General features: G+C 39.2%; 1 protein-coding gene across 5 annotated transcripts in view; it reads right to left on the bottom strand.

Moving 5' to 3' along the window:
• The window catches only part of crim1 (cysteine rich transmembrane BMP regulator 1 (chordin-like)), a 619,278-nt gene that overhangs the window by 242,091 nt on the left and 355,724 nt on the right, over positions 1–21,463 (bottom strand). For all 5 annotated transcript variants that reach the window (XM_069179104.1, XM_069179116.1, XM_069179125.1 and 2 more), the window contains exons 6-7: positions 15,616–15,798; positions 12,606–12,803 (exon numbers count right to left, since the gene is read on the bottom strand). In XM_069179104.1, the coding sequence (XP_069035205.1) occupies positions 12,606–12,803; positions 15,616–15,798 (381 nt within the window). The remainder of the gene's footprint in view (positions 1–12,605; positions 12,804–15,615; positions 15,799–21,463) is intronic.

Raw genomic sequence — 21,463 nt, 5'->3', positions numbered from 1 at the left:
AATCAAGTTAAAAATATCTCAAGACCGATTCTGGTCATAATGAAACCATGTTTCGTGTATGTTTTCTTTAAAGTACCAAGACCAGCCATATACTGTATGTTTATGTTCCAAAATTAATATCGTTTATGGCCTTCACACGCGTTGCAGTATGCTCCTATTCTTTTTATGCTCAGCTACTAAGATTTCCCTTCAGTGGTAAAATTCCATATAAATATTCAATACTTAAACGGGTGTAGAAAAACCGGCTCAGGGATGCCAAATACAGATGCAGCCATTCAAAATGCGCGGTAAAAACCCGCGGTACGGTAACCTACCCACAAGCCTCCGCGGGGCACCGGAGGGTACCGCAGGGCAAGTGATTGGCTGGCCAAAATGACCGACAGGGGCACTCGTGGTGCATTGGTTGGTAGTGCAAAGATTTAATCATTTAATGTCTTTACTGTGCACATTTTAATCCGCTTAGTTTTGAATATTTATATGGATTTTACCACTAAAGGGAAATTTTAGTAGCTGAGCATAAAAAGAAGAGGAGCATAACGCATCTGAAGGTCATAAACGATATTAATTTAGGAACATAAACATTACTGTATGTATGTAAACTGTACTGTGTATGGCTGGTGTTGGTAGTTTAAAGAAAATAAACACACCAGTCTTCCATTTCTCCCTAAACATTTTAAGCATGAAAGTTTTATGAAACGGTACCCAAATATGCGATTGCTGTATAGAATGAATTTTAATTTAAAAAAAATATTTAACACGAACATTAAGCTGTTTACATCTTCCGCCTGAGAACAGTCACCCGTTGCTACCCAACGCAGAATACTGATTGGCTGACACCATCTGACACCCCTCTGATTGGAGAAAAAAGACGTGCTGGTTTTCTATACCAGGAAGAGGATTTCTTTCTATTCAAAACGTGTATTTTAAAAGTTTAAGAAGTAAAAACCTTACAGCGTACACAGATTTCTAAACTGATCAGGGTCGTTATCTTTGTCTTATGCATAATAATGATCACCGCTCTGTCCAGCAAATTAATAATAAACTTTTATTTTATATAGCTTTTTAAACGAATAAGTAATTAGATTGCTCATAAACCTAATCACTTGCTTTTTCTTTTTATTTAGGCTCAGATTTCAACTATAGATCGTATTATTAATAACCATAATAACAACCAACCAACAAAAACAACCATATAAACATAATGGTGGTGCTGGACCTTCCAGTTTTATTTATTTATTTTTTAATCGCGTAACATAAACATATTACCGTATGCAAACTGTACTGTATACAATATGTATATGCATATTTAATGTCTTAACTGTGCCCGTTTAAGTATTGAATATTCATATCTACTTTTACCACTGAAGGGAAATCTTAACATAAACATACAGTATATGGCTGGTCTCGGTACTTTAAAGAAAAAAATACATACCAGTATTCCATTTCTCCCTAAACATTGTAAGCTTCGAAGTCTTTAGGTAACGTGATACCGGAGTCAACAAGCATACTTTTAGAATTTGATTAAAAGGGAATATAATATGGAATCGCGTATCTCAAGAAATTAATAACAATATAATTATATTCATGTTGCAAAAGAACTGCAACGGACATAAAAACTCCCTTGCATGGTTTCATTACAACCAGAATCGGTCTTGAGATATTTTTAACCTGATTTACAGTATTTGAGAGGTATGTCTTAACACCGATACTACAGTGCTTAAGTACTGCTCACGTATATGTTTCTAGGTTTATATTATGCATTTCATACGGTCAATCTACTTTTGAGCAATAAGAAGCGAGAAACGGTATGCGTTTTACTTTCGTTTTGTGCTGGGACCCGTGGATTGATTAGAGATATCAAGTACATACAAGTCATTTTTTAAATGTTGTAGTTCGTCTTGAAAAAATGTTACGAATACATCATCTATCAACAATTACACAGGTTCTGTTTCCATATTGCGGATTTTGGTTACGTAATATTATTTTCTAGATTTCACATTGTGAATATGATGGGATGTCTGATGGGATGTTTCTAAAAATCCATCCTCTGTAAAACGTCTTCTCTAGTTGTCCTGCATATGTATTCGCTAATGAAGCTGTGTGTTCTGAGCCTGGATCTCTACATTTCTGTATGAACCAGCTTAGAGGGCTAACGACAGCTTGTGTTTAAATTGAGTGTAAGGCAATTGATGCTTCTAAAGTCATGGTCAGCATTTATCTTTGTACTGTGCTGTAAACTTGTTCTGTGCCAAGTCACATTATTTTATAGCGTTTTTAAAGCATTATCAAATACGGTGTTACTGTAGTTTACTGAGTCCCATGTCACATGGTCTGTGATTGAAACCTGTAAAACCGGTTTAATTCGTCACAGCCAGCACTCTTCAGGTGTGAGGGTCTTCTGCTCAGAATGAAACGCTAAAATGTTCGTGTATATTCTAATGGTAGTGGGGGCGGGGTGTGTGGGAACAGGTTTGATTGAAACATTTTCTCTGAAAGCATTTTCTTCGTAGTTTAACCGATCTTGTTACAGCATGTTACAGTTTACTATTATTAACCATATTAATTTTAAGTGCTTAATGTAAAATCTTGTAAAAATATATTTTCATTGTTCAAATATACATTAAGTCTGACTATCATATAATAAGTTAAATACAAAACTAAACAAAAAATAGGGTTAAATATAATTCAAAATATTTTGCTAACAATGTTAACTGTTTATGAATAATAAAATGTATTACCTAAGGAGTAGGATGGCACAGTTGTTAGTATTTTTTTTGTTTTTTTTTAACCCAATCTCCGGGAAACCATTAGTACGATGGTGAATCGGAGATTCTCAACCCTTGCTGCGTACGACTGGAAAAGAATTTGTGATCGGATCAACGAAATGCTTCGTAGGAGGAGACGGTCTTTTCCTCTTGTCTAACAGTCTGTCCACAAACAAAACATTCCTGTTAGACAAGAGGAATTGAAAAAAAAACAATGTTGTCAATGAAAACCGGTGTGTGTGTCTCTCTCTGCTGGATGTCCCTCTCACAAACTGCTGAATGAATAAAATAATTTTATTGAAAACGAGTTTGCGATTGTCTGGTCTTTAAATTCTGGAGATATGCGATTCCATATTATATTCCCTTTTAATCAAATTCTAAAAGTATGCTTGTTGACTCCGGTATCGCGTTAAAGACTTCGATGCTTAAAATGTTTAGGGAGAAATGGAATACTGGTGTGTATGTTTTCTTTAAAGTACCGAGACCGGCCATATACTGTATGTTTAAGTTCCAAAATTAATATCGTTTATGGGCTTCACACGCGTTGCAGTATGCTCAGGCACTAAGTAAAAGGCGATGCTTCGTATTGCTTGACTAATTTTAAAAACTAAGTTATAAATATAAAAATTGCAGGCGCTGCTCTGGTGCGTCGGCTCCTACACAGTGCCTGTCTGCCGTAAGCGTTACAATATACATACAGTACCCAACACTGCTTGTACCCATCTGTCATGCAAATAAAACACCTTCAAATTAATTGAATTGAGGGGAGAAGGGGGGGATACTAAAGCCAATACTGGCTTAATGGGCTTTGACGTGCTAATGCGTTGGTTTAACGGTCCGGGTGTGGCAGGCTTCCAATGTCAACTCGACTCGATTAGAAGACAATGAACGTATTTTAGCCCTAAATGAATTAATAGCAAACATGGTTTACATAAAATACATTTTTCCAAGAAAGTTTATAATAATACGATCTATAGTTGAATCTGAGCCTATTTTAAAAATAAAGGAAAAGCATTTTCAGAGAGCAATCACGCTGTGTTTATGTAGAAAAAGTGATTAGGTTTATGAGCAATCTAATTACCTATTCGCTTAAAACGCTATATAAAATAAAGTTTATTTAGAGATGAATGATCAGTGTCGCAGTTTAAATAATGTGAGTCAGGAAACTAACACTGTGCCACCGGATTTAATAACGCAATAAAAACGCTATAAAATAATGTGACACAGTACAGCACAGTACAACAATACTGACCATGACTTTAGAAGCATGAATTACCTTACACTCAATTTAAACACAAGCTGTCTTTCTGTATGAACCTCTAAGCTGGTTCATACAGAAAATGTAGAAATGCATTAGCCTGATCATGATTAAAAAACACATAATTAAACACGCTTTTGCGATTTAAATAAGAACACGATTTAAATCAATATAAATGTTTATATTGTAACGCATACTGTCTAGCCTCCATTTCTCTATAAAAATTTACTGTTGCACACACACACACAATAGAAGCAGGAACCGCTGTCAGAAGGGAAGATATGTTCAAAATATCGCAAATATCGATCATGTTGCGATATTTTGAAATATAAAAGTCAATTGATTGTCCATAATATCGCTTACCTATTTTTTCGAAGAAATGTTTGTTAAAATAAAAGTCCAGCACCAGCTGGATTCAAACACACAACCTGCCAGTTGGTAGTCACACACCTAGACCAGTAGGCTACAAGACAGCTCGCATGATCAGGTAGGCGAAACAGCCCTACACAGTCCTGCCAGTACACGGATATAATCATACCGTTATTAAATTCTTTAGATACGCAATTCCATATTATATTCCCTTTTAATCAAATTCTAAAAGTATGCTTGTTGACTCCGGTATCACATTAGTTAAAGACTTCGAAGCTTACAATGTTTAGGGAGAAATGGAATACCGGTGTGTATTTTTCCTTGTGATATTTTAAGCTCTAGTTGAATGATAGGTGTCGCATTTTAAATCATTTTCGTAGCTAGAAATTATGAAACGCCCTGTTAAAAGCAAGGAAGTTTTTATGCCCCGTTGAAGTAAAACAAAATGCCTGACAGAGTATGGCTTGGACAGATTCCAAGTGCTTGTACAAATGTGCTAAAGAAATTATACTTTGAGTATACAGCTTGTCCAAAGTCATCCATTATTAATACTATTAGTAATATCTTCAGTAAATGCTTTGATGCATAAATATTTCTGATAAAGGTAGGTTGTGTACTTTTGTCCAACTGAGCAATCTTGCTTTCGTAAAATATACCAACATTTTAATGACTGCTGATTAACATGCTGTAATACACAGTTCAAAATTAAAGGCTCAAATGCTGTACATGAGAGGTTAAGCTCCCCCTGGCGGTTTTACAAGGCGACGCCGGATAGTTAGTCACGTGACACACGTGAAACCGCGTGATACCGCATGATACTGTGACACGCCCACCGGGGTATGCCGCGAAACACCTCACCCATTTTGAATGGCTGTATCTGTATGTAATCATAGCTAAAATGTAAATGTGGTGGCTCTCTGAAGGCACCAGTTCTGTAGGGTTTGGGCATTTACTGGGACAATTATTAATTGTAGCAGTAAATCACAAAGTTGATTCTTTTGATGGCTTTAGAATCCAACCATGCGATATAACTCAAACAACACACACACACACGTACTAATACACGAGGATACATTTATTAATACATAGAATATGCATATAAACCTAACAGATCTTATCGAGAGGGTTATCAGAATACAAAAGGTATATTTTCAGTCAGTTACAAAGTGTTACACATCAAGAGGACATACGTTCAGTATATCATTCATTTATACCGTTTCGTAATTGAACTTGGTTACAACTTCTACATTAGATACTCAAAACAAGTACATAACTCTTAGGAATTAAATTGATATCAACTGGTTGGGATAACAATTGAATTCTCGAGCTGTAATGCATTGAAGTTGAATACTCATCCAATCTCTGGGGATTCAGATCTCCTGCGGGCACAAAGAAACAGTTGCAGGCTGTTGCTGTCCTATCCGCGCTCTCTGGCTCGGTGCCAGGCTGTGCTGTGCAGCTTGCGACGGTGTGCTGCTGATGCTCACTGTTGGCTTTAACTAGCAAAGTTTGTGCACCGGAGAAAAGATGACTGTGGGTCCCAGCAAGTCAGGAAGAGGACCGGTTCGTTCCTGATGAAGAGCTAGTTCTGAATAGTGATTCAGCTGTTCACAGTTCTGACCTGTCCACGAGGCCTGCTGCTGGTGTTAACCTCGGGTGGATCCTCTGGTTATTCTCTGGCAACCTCCGCTCTAGACTCTTAGAACAAAGGAATGTTCTGGCACTCGGACACACTGGCCATTCCGTGGTTGTCCGGGCTGAGTCTCAGGACAGTCAGGAGGCGCGCTGCGAGAATGTCCTGCCCTTGGGAGCCTTCTGCTCCTGGGCCGTCCTGCTCTGGAATTCTCCTTTGAATTCCCTTTAGAATAGTCCACAGAATTCTCCACTGAATCCCTTCTGAATCTTACTGAATCTCTCTGAATCTCCCTGAATCTCTCAGGCTCTCTGTGTTGCCTGTTTTTACCTGGAGGAACTTCAGCTCATTGATTGGCTGAAAGTTCCATGGGCATCAGAGTCTCACGTGGGTTACTCAGCCCTACCAGTCCCTGATTGGTTGATCAAGGTGAGATATGAGTCACTTACTCCTGAAAATTAGGAATGCAGTCCAGATGTCCATCTGGCACTCAGCAGTGTTACAATAACAACAGTTCCTGTTCCCAGCCCCCCGATAAACCACAACACCTGTGTTGGGTATCTGCTAGGGTGGTTTGGAGGTTTGTTCCATTAAAGCAAACTAACTACCTGTACCTCTTCAGGGCTTACTGTTTCTTGGATTTCTATCCAATTCAATAGTGTGGCACCTGAAGGCATCCAAGACCTCAAGTTTGGTCTTATATTGTCTGGTTCCAGACCGTACAGTATTAAGTCACCATGCTGTACTATGGCCTCCTCGGGAACTTACAGGAAAACTATTGGTTAGGTAGCTGCATTGTGGTAGCTGTATCATGCCTGTCACAAGTCATGGTGACAGTTAAATGTTTTGTGCTGACCAGCCATTTACTTCCCACCTGCCAAACCTACCAGAAAAAGCAAACGTGCAACAGTGGCGGCAGCAATCAGTCCTCCCAAAAGTCTTTTCTAAGCTGGCGCAGCGTGTACATGGTGTCTTTCTCGGTATGCCCTGTGGCATCTTGGGCACCAACATCCTGGAAATCTGGGGAGATCTAACGCAGCGGCTGATGCTGCTCCTCCGTTTCCAGGGCATCTGCTTTTTCAATTTGTTCTTGCCTGTGCTCTAGGAACCCTGCAGGGGGTGGTGCAGCGGTGGAGCATGCCTGACCCTCGGCTGAGTGGTCATCTGGAGTACCTGAGTGATCTGGGATTGTTACCTCATTCTCACTGTTCAGGTCCACCCTGCACACTTCCTGATTGAGGAATCCCTCTATCGGCATGTTTACAATCGTTTGCTGGGTGTGGGTGTAGGACACCTGCTTGCTCCCCCCTTCCCTCGCTAGGGGTTCAGGGAGCTGCCCCAGCACTGGGATAGCTAGTTCACTGTCTTTGAACTTACTATCACTCACCAGGCCCATGTCAGAGCAGGCTGGGGTTCTGACACCCCTCTTTGCGATGTCCTGCGCTGGCAGGCGGGTGGCTTGACCATCCAGCTCCAGTCTGGCTGAACCACTGTTGGTCAGACTCAGACTGACAGACTGAGCTGGTAGCTGTAAGAAAACCGGCTCGGCTTTCATTCCCTGTCCCTTCTGGGGGACTGGGTGTGTTGGCAACCCTGCTGTTGAGGCAGGAACAATCAGGTCAGTCTTACTCACTACCTGGTAGTTGTGAGAAATAATGTTACCTGACTGCAGGTTCCCTGGGTCAAAGCAGAGGGAATCGGCATCTGGGATCAGGTGTGTCCACAGCGCAGTAGTCTCAGCGTCCAGCTGGACCTCCTGTCTAACCTGTGAATGTTGAACCAGAGGCACCTGGCGGTGGCGCTGCGACAGCTGCTCAAGCAGATCCTCACTAATAGAGGACCTCTCAGGGCTAAGGGTGAGGGCTACATCACCAACCTGCTCTCCTGCCATCTGGATCCCTTCCACCACTGCGGGGTGGTGGTCCTGACCCCTCTTGGGTGCCAGGGTGCACAGGGAAAGCTAATTTTCATCGCCAGGTGGGGAGATCTGCTCCTCTTTAGGGATTTAAAAGGTGTGTGCTTTACCTGGTGGATCAGGCGGCTGCTTGGAGCACCGCTCCTGTGGCATGGAGGCTGTTGGGACCTCGGCCGGGGCACGACTTCCCTGTATATCCGGGGAACAAGGAAATATTTTTATTTCTTGTCCAGAGGGAACAGAAGGAATCTCCACATGGGCTTCTGTGTTCGGTGGGCACTGTGTGAGCACAGTCTGCCTCTTGGCCCCCCTTTCCTTCTGTACAGAAGGCTTAGGAGCCTTGACCTGTTTCCACACTTTGCGTTTCTGGTGATCCACCAACAGTTCTTCTCTGAGTCGCATGCCCTTTTCTTTTTCTACCCATTTGAGCTTAACGTGTGACATCAAACACCTTTCAACCTCAGTGTCAATCAGTGTCTCAATGTGTAAGACATCTCCCATGGCAGCCTTGAGGTAAAAGCTTCTTGCTTTTCCTCTGTGTTTTACTGCCTGCTCTCTGACTTCAGGGGTGGAGTCAGCACTCACTTGGGAGTGGCTGACCTCATCCAGGCAGGAACCCTTCCGCTCAATCAGATAGACTGAGGGAGGGAGAGGGGGCGGGTCTCCGCCTCCTCCAGTGGAGAGTATCAGCTCATTCACGCTTCCGGCAGCCTTGGGGAGTGGTTGTCCCTGTCCTAATAAAGCTTGTTCAAGCCTGGCCAGGCGGGCGGCTACTGAATCCTTTTGTTCAGCCTTTTCTAGCCCTTTCCCTCCCCTGGTGTTCTCATGGCACTTAGGACGCTGGGTGCGGTCCTGTGTGAGTGCTTTGGAACGGTGCTTAGCCAGCTCAGGAGCCTGTGCTCCTTCGAGCAGGGGGGAATTAACCCTGCTGGCTTTGACGGCGAACACAGTCGCTTTATCAGCTTTTTGCTCAGAGCGACTTTGGACATCATGCTCCCAGGCTTTCTGCACGAATCTCTTAATATCAGTCATTTTCATGGTCTGTGCATCTGTATGCATTAAGATCATCTTTCTGATTGACGGGTGGAGATTCTCAATGAATAAACCCTTGAAATGTGTGTTCTCTTCGCAACCCTCATCATTTCGCCCTGCAAAATAAGTTCGTCTAAGTCTCTCGTAATATTCGCGAGGGGACTCTGCTCTCTCGTGCTTAATGTTAAGAGCGGCGGCTGTTGCGGCAGATGGGTCAATAAACGCACTGTATTCTTCGATAAGTGCTTGACACAGCTGTTCAAAGTCATTACAGACTTCTTTCATCTGCCTAGCCATCCACTCATGTACAGCTCTGCTGGTAGTTTTCCTGACCAGAAACACTTTCTCCTGTTCTGTGGCGTTTGGCAGGTACTGCAGGTTATACCTGAGGTCTTGAATATAACTCTCGATATTATTCTCTGACACTGCGGGGTCAAATCTCTCTATGTCCTTCGCTAGGTCTCTCAGAGAATGGAGGTTTATTCTCCTAGCTTCTCCGCTGACGGAGATATGGCAGAGATCGTGGTCAGACCTGTCGCTGCTAGAGGGAGTGCTTAATAGCGACTCGAATTCAGACCTTTTAGCAACCATCGTTAAACTTGAAAAGTATTTCTTTTAAGTACGAAATCACAGTTTTACCACAGAAAACCACAAGATCAAGTATGCAATCAACCGGTAGATTGCAAAAGATCACAAAAGATCAAGCACTGCTTAAAGAGCAAGGGGAACTTTCTTTCCTTTCGGCTTTCAGCACACTGTATTGTCGTGTATGAAACCCGCGGCGTTTTATATTGAATTATTCCGCTTGGTTGACTCATTTCAGTCTTACCATAGCCCGTCCAGGGACGCCAATTAATGTAATGTGCTCTCTGAAGGCACCAGTTCTGTAGGGTTTGGGCATTTACTGGGACAATTATTAATTGTAGCAGTAAATCTCAAAATTGATTCTTTTGATGGCTTTAGAATCCAACCATGCGATATATCTCAAACAACGCACATACACAGGTACTAATACACGAGGATACATTTATTAATACATAGAATATGCATATAAACCTAACAGATCTTATCGAGAGGGTTATCAGAATACAAAAGGTATATATTCAGTCAGTTACAAAGTGTTACACATCAAGAGGACATACGTTCAGTATATCATTCATTTATACCGTTTCGTAATTGAACTTGGTTACAACTTCTACATTAGATACTCAAAACAAGTACATAACTCTTAGGAATCAAATTGATATCAACTGGTTGGGATAACAATTGAATTCTCGAGCTGTAATGCATTGAAGTTGAATACTCATCCAATCTCTGGGGATTCAGATCTCCTGCGGGCACAAAGAAACAGTTGCAGGCTGTTGCTGTCCAATCCGCGCTCTCTGGCTCGGTGCCAGGCTGTGCTGTGCGGCTTGCGACGGTGCGCTGCTGATGCTCACTGTTGGCTTTAATTAGCAAAGTTTGTGCACAGGAGAAAAGATGACTGTGGGTCCCAGCAGGTCAGGAAGAGGACCGGTTCGTTCCTGATGAAGAGCTAGTTCTGAATAGTGATTCAGCTGTCCACAGTTCTGACCTGTTCACGAGGCCTGCTGCTGGTGCTAACCTTGGGTGGATCCTCTGGTTATTCTCTGGCAACCTCCGCTCTAGACTCTTAGAACAAAGGAAAGTTCTGGCACTCGGACACACTGGCCGTTCCGTGGTTGTCCGGGCTGGGTCTCAGGATGGTCAGGAGGCGCGCTGCGAGAATGTTTTGCCCTTGGGAGCCTTCTGCTCCTGGGCCATCCTGCCCTGGAATTCTCCTTTGAATTCCCTTTAGAATAGTCCACAGAATTCTCCACTGAATCCCTTCTGAATCTTACTGAATCTCTCTAAATCTCCCTGAATCTCTCAGGCTCTCTGTGTTGCCTGTTTTTACCTGGAGGAACTTCAGCTCATTGATTGGCTGAAAGTTCCATGGGCATCAGAGTCCCACGTGGGTTACTCGGCCCTACCAGTCCCTGATTGGTTGATCAAGGCGAGATATGAGTCACTTACTCCTGACACTTAGGAATGCAGTCCAGATGTCCATCTGGCACTCCCTAGACAGATAGGCGCCAATGGATGACCATTGATCATGATAGCCAGGCTTAGCTAAGTGCATCCCCCTTTGGGAGCTTGTTTCTTATCAAAAGAAAACATTTTAAATCAGCCTGCATGAATAGTTTCTCTGTGGCTGCACCACAGAGATGAACAGAGAAATGGGGCCTCATTTGGGAAAGCCCAGAACACTTAATTCTTTCTTATTATTAAGCCTCGCCACTACACGGGTACAGTTAAGACATTAAATATAAATATACATACTGTATACAGTACAGTTTGCATACGGTAATATGTTTATGTTCCTAAATCAATCTCTTTTATGAGCATGTGAAAGGCATGGTGAATCGATTCTCAAAAATTACTGTACTTTGCATGATTGGAAACAAATGCGTGATTGCGAAATGCTGTGGTGTTACTTTTACAAAGACGGTCAATGAGACCAGGGCAATACTTTGAGTTTACACTTACAGCTTGTCCAAGGTCATTCATTATTAATACTATTAGTAATATCTTCGTTAATGACTTTGATGGCGACAGCTCAAACATGAGAGGTTGAGATTTATTAGCTCCACCTTGCGGAAATTCCAGATACTATTATTTTGCTAGCGGTATTTACCGGTAACTTGCGGTATTTACCATTAACTCGCGGTAGACTGCGTACAGCGTACCGGAAAATAATGCAGTATTGCCCGCGCATTTTGAATGGCTGCATCTGTACTAAACAAAAAAAAATCATCCAGTTCACTTTCCAGCTTTCTTTTAGCATGAGAAGTTTTAAGAAGTTTTAAGTTCTCATGAACAGTGCAAACAGTGCATTTTTACAATGTACTTATCATTTTATGTAAGTTTCACATCCATATTTAAAATTCCCCAGGATCAAAATAAATTTAGAAATCCAGTTGATATATTTAAGGCATTCTCCAATTCATGATGACAGTTTGTTGTTACTGTCAAACAACATGCTTTTACTGGAAACATGCACACAAAGAATGCTCATATCAAAATAATATATACTGGCAGATGAGGGGGTTTTTGTCCCAAAGTCAATCTTATCCAATAAAGCCACTAAAGAATTTTGAGATCACAGGAAAAAAAACTTTTGCAATCAGTGCTTATTCCCTCTCATTTCATGAGTTGCACAGGCCTCTGCAGGCCTCTAAAGTTATACAAATTATGTACACCAGATATTGAACACCTCAAATATATTTAACAGAGAAAAACCAGCAAAACATTTTTAGAGTCCTTCAAATTTATATATCGCACAAAAATACATGCTTACATTTAACCTGAAAACCATCACAAACCCATTTTTTTCACATTCCATAAATGTATATGTATAATAATTGTAAATGTAAATTTTCATCATTTTCTAAGATGGAATCACTTATATTAATGAAAGGGGACTGTGAAGTGGCTTCCTTTTGACAGATATGGTTCAAGTATGTTTCCCCCTGTGTAGCTGGTCTGATAAAATACTTAAAGGCTGTCAGTGAAGGTAAATTCCTGGGAAAACCACAACAAAGAATTCAGGCACAACTGCCTTTAGTTTCTTACCTTCACACACTGGGCAGCATTCCCCTGGCACTTGAACAGGGTTCAGACAGTTGTGCCCACAGGCTGCAGCCATGCAATGGGCATCTCCACTGATACACTGGCAGAACGTACAATCGTCTTCCCTCCAGTGGTCACCATGTGCTACAATTTGTCCATTAACGTAGCAACCGGCGAAGTTCAACACAGGGTAGATGGGCTCTGAAGGATTAAGACAATACTAGTATAAGACTTGTTTTGTATAAAACAGACTTTTTGAAGGGCAAAAACTTTACTGTATCATTAGTTCCCAAGGCAAGCGATCATGGTCCAAGCATGTAAGCTTCCTAGGCTGTACGTATGAGAGCAAAAAGATCTCTGAAGTACAACTTCTATTTCATTTTCAGTGGCCAGTATTCATGTCTCTTGTAGAATCCACAACATATTATGGAAAGTTGTGATGCAAATGTATGTTTTTTTTCCGAAATACTGATACATTAAAAAATGGCAATTTAGACAAGACACCCTTATGTAGCAAACACACCACACTTACTCTAGGTAGTGTATTATTGTTTCTGCTTGTCCATTCAGACCTCCTCTACTCTTAAATCTTTTTTAACACTTGCTGCAATCCTATTATAAAAACTTAAAATTTGGGGAAAAGAGGTCATCTAGCTCATATAGCTTGTTTGGTTGCTAATAGCTATTTGATCTGAGAATCTCATCCAGTCATTTCTTGAAAGTAGTGATGGTATTCAACTTGACAATATATCTGGGTAGGTTGTTTTAGATTCTCACAGCTCTTTTGTAAAATACAATTACTCTTATTCCCAGTTTTAAATGAGCAACATCTAGTTCCCCCTTACTTGCTGTCCACTGGTTTGTTTTTCACTGTTAATTTTTCTTTCTCTCTCTTCATTTATGAAGCCCATAATGTTTTAGTAGTTAGTTTATTTTTTTTCCACTCAACTAAAGCAATTTGTATTAATTGCATCTTTTTTGGTCAATATCATTCTGTCATTATTATTATTTGCTAAGTTGTTGCATTTTGGTGTAATGTTGACTAGAGTGACATTGCCAAATTCTAAACTACAGCATCCATATTAGGACATCCTCCTCCTCTCCCCCATCCAACAAAACTTCATATACTCTGTTCTGTGCTCTGAAACTTGTTCCTCCCATACAATATGTGCCATGTTCTCCAGCCATGTTGTTGAAACTGATACCCAGGCTTTGTTCATGAAATGGCTGGATGAGAGTCTCAATGGACCGAATGTGCGCTTCTCATTTGTAAAGGTTATACTGCATATTGTAGAAACATGTTTGCCTTCTTGTTTAAAAAAAAAATCCCTTTTAAGCAAGAGTTTAACTACATAGAATTTGTTGCAATTTAGAAATTATGGCAGAATTGTAGGGGGATGCAGAAGGGAGATTTGTAGCAGGGAGCAGAGCACATGATGTTTTGTAGGTTATAAAAGGAAATTTAAGAGGAGGAAGTTTATGAGTAGGCAGCAGAGTGTGTGGAATTTTGTAGAATAGTAGAGAGGAGAGAGTTTAAGAGCAGGGAGCTTTAAAAAGGGAGGAGGATGTCCTAATTTGGACACTCTACTTACCTTTTCGAACCCCTCCAATCAGGCTTCCGTCAACTTCACAGCACAGAAACTGCCCTGATCAAAGTCACTAACGATCTTCTAATAGCTTCTGATTCTGGTTCTCTTTCTATACTCATCCTTCTTGATCTCAGTGCTGCTTTTGACACTGTTGACCATGACATATTACCTTCTCGTCTTGAGACTGTGTTTGGAGTTTCTGACAATGCTCTCAAATAGTTCAAGTCTTACCTCACTTATAGCTGTCACTGTAAATTTTGCAGTTTATCCAAAATTCAGCAGCCAGAATCCTGACCAGGTCTAGTGCAAGTGATCACATTACTCCTATCCTGGAGTCCTTGCACTGGCTTCTTGTCAAATTCCATTTGGACATTAAAATCCTCATGCTCACCTACAAGGCTCTGCATGGCTTGGCACCTCAGTACCTGTCTGAAATAGTATCGTCCTATTCCCCACCTCGCAACCTTCACTCTTCTAATTCTGGTCTCCTTACTGTCCCATAAGCCCATCTACATTGTATGGGTGACAGGGCCTTCTCCTGTTGTGCCCTCAAGCTCTGGAACTCTCTGCCCAAGGATATCAGAGAGTCACCTTCTCTAAACTCCTTCAAATCCAGACTCAAAACCTACTTCTTTAGAAGAGCCTTTACTTAACTTGTTCCATTCTTCACCCCTCTGCTTTTCTTAGTATCACAATCCACGGTCTCCTCTGTATACTGTAATTGTGTTTTTATCTTGTGTATTCTTTTTAGTTATTGTTGTTGTCATTCTCTAAAGCGCTTTGAGAAGCCACCTTTAAAGGTGCTATATAAAATCAAATGTGTTATTATTATTATTATTATTACTACTACTAAGCACACACTTGGGCAAGGTAAAAATACTTCCATATCAACATTTATTTGATTCTTCCTGAAGTTACACATTAAACAAAAAGTTTTAATTGTAAACTTGTAAAGTACAAAAAAACAGTTGTTTATGATTGTACCCCCAAGTGAATCCACCTTATTAATAATTGGGGATCTCTGATTTGTAACTAGTGGCTACATCAAAATGTTTGCATTTATTTTGTCATTTACTGTATTAAAGAAAGGCTGTTCAGATTTCTTCAAAACCTGGACTTCTCTATGCCAGCTGTCCTAAAATCTTGAGACTTTAACTAAAAACTGAAGTACAATAAATACTGTAATTTGTATTAATTCTTTAATACAAGAGAGTTAATAATAATTCAATTCTTAATTTTAGAATTACTTTTACTATTACTATGGATCTTTACTACTGATTTAGGCTCTTCGATCTTCTTTTGTACTTAATAGTGGCCCCAGTATGAATTTTAATGAGCACATGGTTTGCCTTTTGTTTTGATTTTGACAAAGGCTACAGGCATAAAAGAGGGTTAAAGACTCCCATATTGTTGGGATGTGTTACCTTCACAGACAGGGCAGCACTCCCCCTCAGGAACATAAGATCTTTCACAGTGCAGCACGCCACATTGTGCAGTGAAGCAGATGGAGACACCACCTTGGCAACGACAGAAGCGACAGGCATCCATACGGAACATGTCGCCATCATAATATTCAACACCATTGAAAATACAGGCTGGCTTGGTTTCTGTAAAGTACAACAGAAAACATGCAGATGAGATAGACAAGACCCAAAAACAACTCTTCAATTATGCTAAATAGCAAAGATCTATTTTTTTTCAAACCTCCCCCTGAACATTTTTTCTTTAAAGTATAGAAGTTTTCACATTGAGAATACCTCAAGAGAAGGTTCCAGCCCAATTCCAAATAATAATTTCAGAATTCATCAGTTTCAATTAGTTTCAAGTAATTTCAAGTAGTAAAACCTGTCACTCTCAGTTTCTAAAATACAGTAAGTAGTTAAAAACATATTCTGGCATTTCCTAAGGTATTGAAAGAACAGTAAAGGTTATAATCATATATCTCAGCTTTACTGCTCCCATCTGAATTGACTTATGACAGTATATATCAACTGAGTTATATATTTCAGTCTTTGCACCGAAAACAAAAACAGGATAAGAAGTGTAACTCATTTTTGGATAATCATAATTTGTGTTTTCAGGTCCCTAATGAAACTACCAGGAAGCAATTGTCAGAAAAGACTTCTCTACAAGAATGGTAGGTAGATTTTTAATAATATTTATCAGACACAGGTGCCAGCACATGTTCTATCAGTAATGCAGCTCATTTCTTTTTCAATGTTTGTTTCATAAAGAATTAAGAGTGTTTATTGTTTTGTGTCTGCAGACCATTAGTTAGAACCTATGAGGCCCCTACTCCTCTGGAATCAGTTTCAAATGCAGCAGTCCTGGAAGGAACGCTGGATGGAAGCCATAAACTCAATTTGACTATCTGCCTCTCCCTTCTCAAGGTGTCATTACAGAAAACAAATATAAATGCTGCATGATCTTAAACAATTGGTTTCCCACCCAGGGACTTACAGTAAATACTGTATAAAGAAAGCAAACAAAAGCAGGCATGATGGGCTTCAGATGATGTTTATTACATGAACAACTCCACAATTACCAATCCCATGGAAAAGTAATGAGTGTCATTTACCTCTGTGACTTACAATGTTTTTGCATTTGCTCTTGTATTACCTAGATCTTTAACTCAAATGTAATTAGTACATCATTACGTTATTGTCCTGCATAGCTCCATGGTAATGTAAAGGGATATGGTGAACTTTACGAGGGTGCAAGACTGGTTTCTATCGATTGATTTTACAGTACACAACAAACCAGCAAGCAAAACAATTTATTTGACAAATGGCATAAAGTAAAAACAACAGAAATTCATAAAGCAAGCATTTTTCTAAGCACCTTTCCTCATTTGTTCCTCAAAAGTAATATTGCTTTTCTCATTTGTTTCAAATCTGCTTTTGTTAGAAAATTATTTTATATGTGCATTCACAAAGACATAATAGAATTAAAAAACAATCATATTTATGAATGGTATCTTCCATGTTACTGTAACATCTCAATTTAATGAAACATTTTCATAACTTGTTTTATCTGTGACCACTGAAAGATGGTCAACAAGAACTGAAGCGACAGAAAGTTAACTTTATTAGAGTTTAAGTGTGAAAACATATAAATACAAAAAGTATAAACATGAGAAGGAAAGGAGCAGTGAGTATGCAAATCGTTTTAGTCCAAAGAATTCAGTCCATCATCAGACTTTTATAAGCAAATTAGAATCTGGAATGTCAGACAGATAATTACACACAGAAACTGTCTTTTACTATCCAATTTCACTAACAACCAGAACCAGAGCCTAAGGTGGAAGACAATGGGCTCAAGGTAGGATACAACCTGGACAAGTCCACTGTATGTTATACACACAAACTGTCTGGGACAATATGAAGACACTATTAACCATATGGACAATGGTAGGAAACCAAAACACCCATTGATAGCCAAGGCACCCATGGGTATGAAGAAAGATATGAGATGTGAAAAAAGGGTAAATGATTTCTTTCTGCGCAAAGACTTCACTTGGTACAAAACATACCATGCTTCAGCACTTTTGGGTTACAGCAGGGATAAGAGTAAACTGATAAGAGATTTCAAGTGCAAGTTAGAGACTCCCTAACTATGGGAAGATAAAACCAGCCATTCAAAGTGTTCAAGGTCTTGAGAATGTCCAAACACAGGTGACTTCCCCCCATTACCATGGTAACAATTTGCGTCAGAAATGGTTGAAGTTTGCTATATAAACTGGAGCTCAACAGCTATAACTTTGAACAATTCTTTGATTATATTGTTCCTTGCATGGAATAATACTCACTTTATCAGCTTCATCTCGGGGTCCAGAACTTATTTGTTTGTTACTACAGGTATAACACACAAACTCCACACAGAAGTTGTGAGGCAGTAACTCTAACCACCATAGAAAAGTGTCACTCAGTCCTGTATTATTATTTAATTGATCTACGCTGTTATCCAAAGCAACTTAGATTTGTATACGTATATACACCTGGTCATTTAAGCAAACTGAATGAGGTAATTTGCTCAAGGGTATAACAGTAGTGACACACTTATGATTGAATTTCACAATCTTCCATTTATGAGCCCACAGATCTACTGCTGCTTGTTATGTTCTTTGGTACGTATGAAGTACAGTATGATATTAAATGAAACATTGAAGTTATTTACATTTTTTACATTCACAAACTTTAGTGCCAAGATGTTCTACAATTTACAGAATAATCTCAAAACAGATGGCTAGAAAATCATCAGTCTTGTAGTTTGTTTTCTTATATTTAAGCAGCTTAGATTTCTGGAACACACATTTGCTGTCACTCTAAAGGACCATCAAATTGTTCAGGCTTAATATACTTTTTGGGTAGAAAACTTTTTTTCCCCAGTTCTCAGTACCTCTTTTACTGTAATTTACTGTCTAACACTGTTGTATGAATAATTTCTAATATTTCTGCCAACAACACAAAACATTTAAAATATTACAATTAAGAAATTATCCACTGCATATTTTTTTAAAAAGGATATACTTAAATACGATACCCAAGGTATTAAACATCTTTCATCGCTGAAGTGCCTGTGTTGTAGTGCAACAGCCTTGAACATCATGGTCTATTGTATTACTGCTGTAGAGTCAGGAAGATTATGATATACTCCATGGGATTTATTTGAAGATTATGTCAAAAGATATGCCATAGAAGTAGATGAACATACATTTAGGTTTTAAGATTTCTAAATTAAATTTTAACTAGTAGTAAGAAAACATCAATAAAAAATCATAAAATTACATTAATTTTTCTTCTATGCTGCTAAACTTGTACAGATCAAGCCATTCAAAATGTGCGAAGTACGCTGCGTTAAAATGTGGTAGGTATGGTACATTATACCGCATTAAACAACATGCAAATTGAATTATGACAATAGTATCCAGAAGCACGTTGTAAAACCTTGTAAAACTGCCAGGTGGAGCTAATAAAGCTTAACGTCTCATGTACAGCATTTGATCTGTTGCAGGAAAATTCCCAGTTTCAAATTCCCGTCACTGCAGAGGGACAATCTTTTTCCAATTAAGAATTTAAGTTGTATACTCTTTAGACTTATAATAATTTTAAACTGTGTATTAGAGCAGTGGTTCTCAAACTGTGGTACGCGTACCGGCAGTGGTACATGGCGTGCTGCCAAGTGGTACGCCAAATGACCCTGGAACTGTGTCGTGTGCGCTGAAAAATTGTGACGGGTTTTCATATTTTGTATTTTAATACGTGTCGAATATGCAGCCTACGTACTACGATACAGTGCGCGCTAATACTTCAGTGGACACAAGAGATACTTTGTAATTCTATACCACTCTATAAGAATGCGTGCTACGGATCGTAGAGAATCTCCTCGACTGGATAAAATGCGTCTGAGTTTGTACAGACGGTGCTAGATCAATGACAAGCCGACATAACGGTGTAGTTGCACGAATTAGAGAGGTTACTCAAGAAATTAATGTACGCATTACAACATCCACCGCGAGACCTTTGCCGTCAAGAAAATGCCTGACGATTTAAAATCTGTTAAGACTCTGTTTTGAATTGTATCAAGGCTCGAAAAATTAATTCACATCTGCTTTGCTCAACTAAACAGGCTCACCCCTCTCACTGAAATGGTGCTTTTTTATTAGTTGTTGTTAATGTTTTTTTTTGTAAAACACTTTGAGAAGCCACCTTTAAAGGCGCTATATCAAATAAAGTTTATTATTATAATATTTATTATATGTATGTGTGAGTGTCTGTGCACGCACACTCATGTTGGTCATTGAGAATTTCTGGGGTTCCTATGAGATGATGACTTGTAGGTGGTACAGTACTTGGATGCTTTGGTTGGATTAGGGGTGGTACTTGGTCCATAAAGTTTGAGAACCACTGTATTAGAGCATTCTAATCATTAACCATTAAAAAGTCAGTATATTTTATAAAAGCAAGATTGCCCAGTTGGACAAAAGTACACAACCTTTTTTTATCCTTTTCTAAGAATACGTAGTAAGAACATCATTTGCTGTTATTGTAAAAAGATAAATGTTGTAGTGATTTACCATCACTTGATACTTATATGAATATGGAATCGTGTAACAAAGCAGCTAAAATATCACAGGTGGACATTTTGGTAACATTTTGACATCCATTTCTTTTTTTTTTAATGTATTGTCCTTGTAGTGGTAATAGACAAAGCACTGCACTGAATGTTTCAAAGCGCGGTCAGAGTATTACCTTAGTTTTTTTCTTATATAGTGAATACAAAAAAATAGTCCAATATTATAGCTTGTTGTTGGCTCTGGAGTTAATTTGTGTATCTGGATAAATTAAGTGATGGTATTGTGAGTAAGGATTTCTTCACAAAGTTCTTTAAGTTAAACAAAGGAAGAGAAGAAGGGTTATTTTTACAATTGGCACTCTGAGATTCTGACTGATTTACACTAATTCCCCTCATTCATCTGAAACAGATAAAAAAATCATGCAGTAGTTATATGTATTAGGTGCTCTGTTTTATTAACAGACACTCTGACTCAAACCTGTGTTGTACATTTATTGCGCAAATCCTGATAAACTAGAAATTAGACACAAGAAGAGTATTATTGGACAATGTTGTGTGGCTCTTGCGGAATATCTCTGTAAACTGAAGAGTTATAAAGGAGACATGTTGTGTATCACCTCTTTTAATACTTGTAAGAAAATTCCAATGTTAATGTGACACGGAAGATATTATTTATAATGTATCAAATTCGGTGAGCTGTTAAATCTACTTCACCACTGCATGTCAAGATAATGGTTTCAAAATAAAAAAACGTCAAACCTCAGATTGGATGAGAACGTCATGATTGTTTTGCAAGAATGTGACAATTTGTTACAGTTACCATCAGGAGAAAAACGCCAATGTAAACGTAATATTTATAATTTGTTGTAAATAAAAATGTTAAGTTCTCTAAAGCTTTCTCAGTCAAGAGGTGACTCAGAAAACAGTGTTTCAGGTGTGAAGAATACAGATCCCCAATCCAATTGCGACCTAAACATTTCCCCACACACTCTGCCCCCTCTGCGATTGGAATATACACAAACAAAGCACAGAAAGCTTTACAGTAGATGATCTGGTATTTCGCAGACGTAGGGATAGTACGTAATTCTGGCATTATGAACTCACACATGGGATTTGATTAATTCAAGTTACGTTTTTTTTTTAAATGCACCAGGTACAAGATCTTGCTTATATTAAAGTTATATCACTTGGCAGTGG

This window comes from Lepisosteus oculatus, chromosome 2 (assembly GCF_040954835.1).
Source record: "Lepisosteus oculatus isolate fLepOcu1 chromosome 2, fLepOcu1.hap2, whole genome shotgun sequence".
Lineage (NCBI taxonomy): Eukaryota > Metazoa > Chordata > Actinopteri > Semionotiformes > Lepisosteidae > Lepisosteus > Lepisosteus oculatus.
The sequence above is the reverse complement of the archived record's forward strand: the minus strand, read 5'-3'. Positions and strand labels throughout refer to the sequence as shown.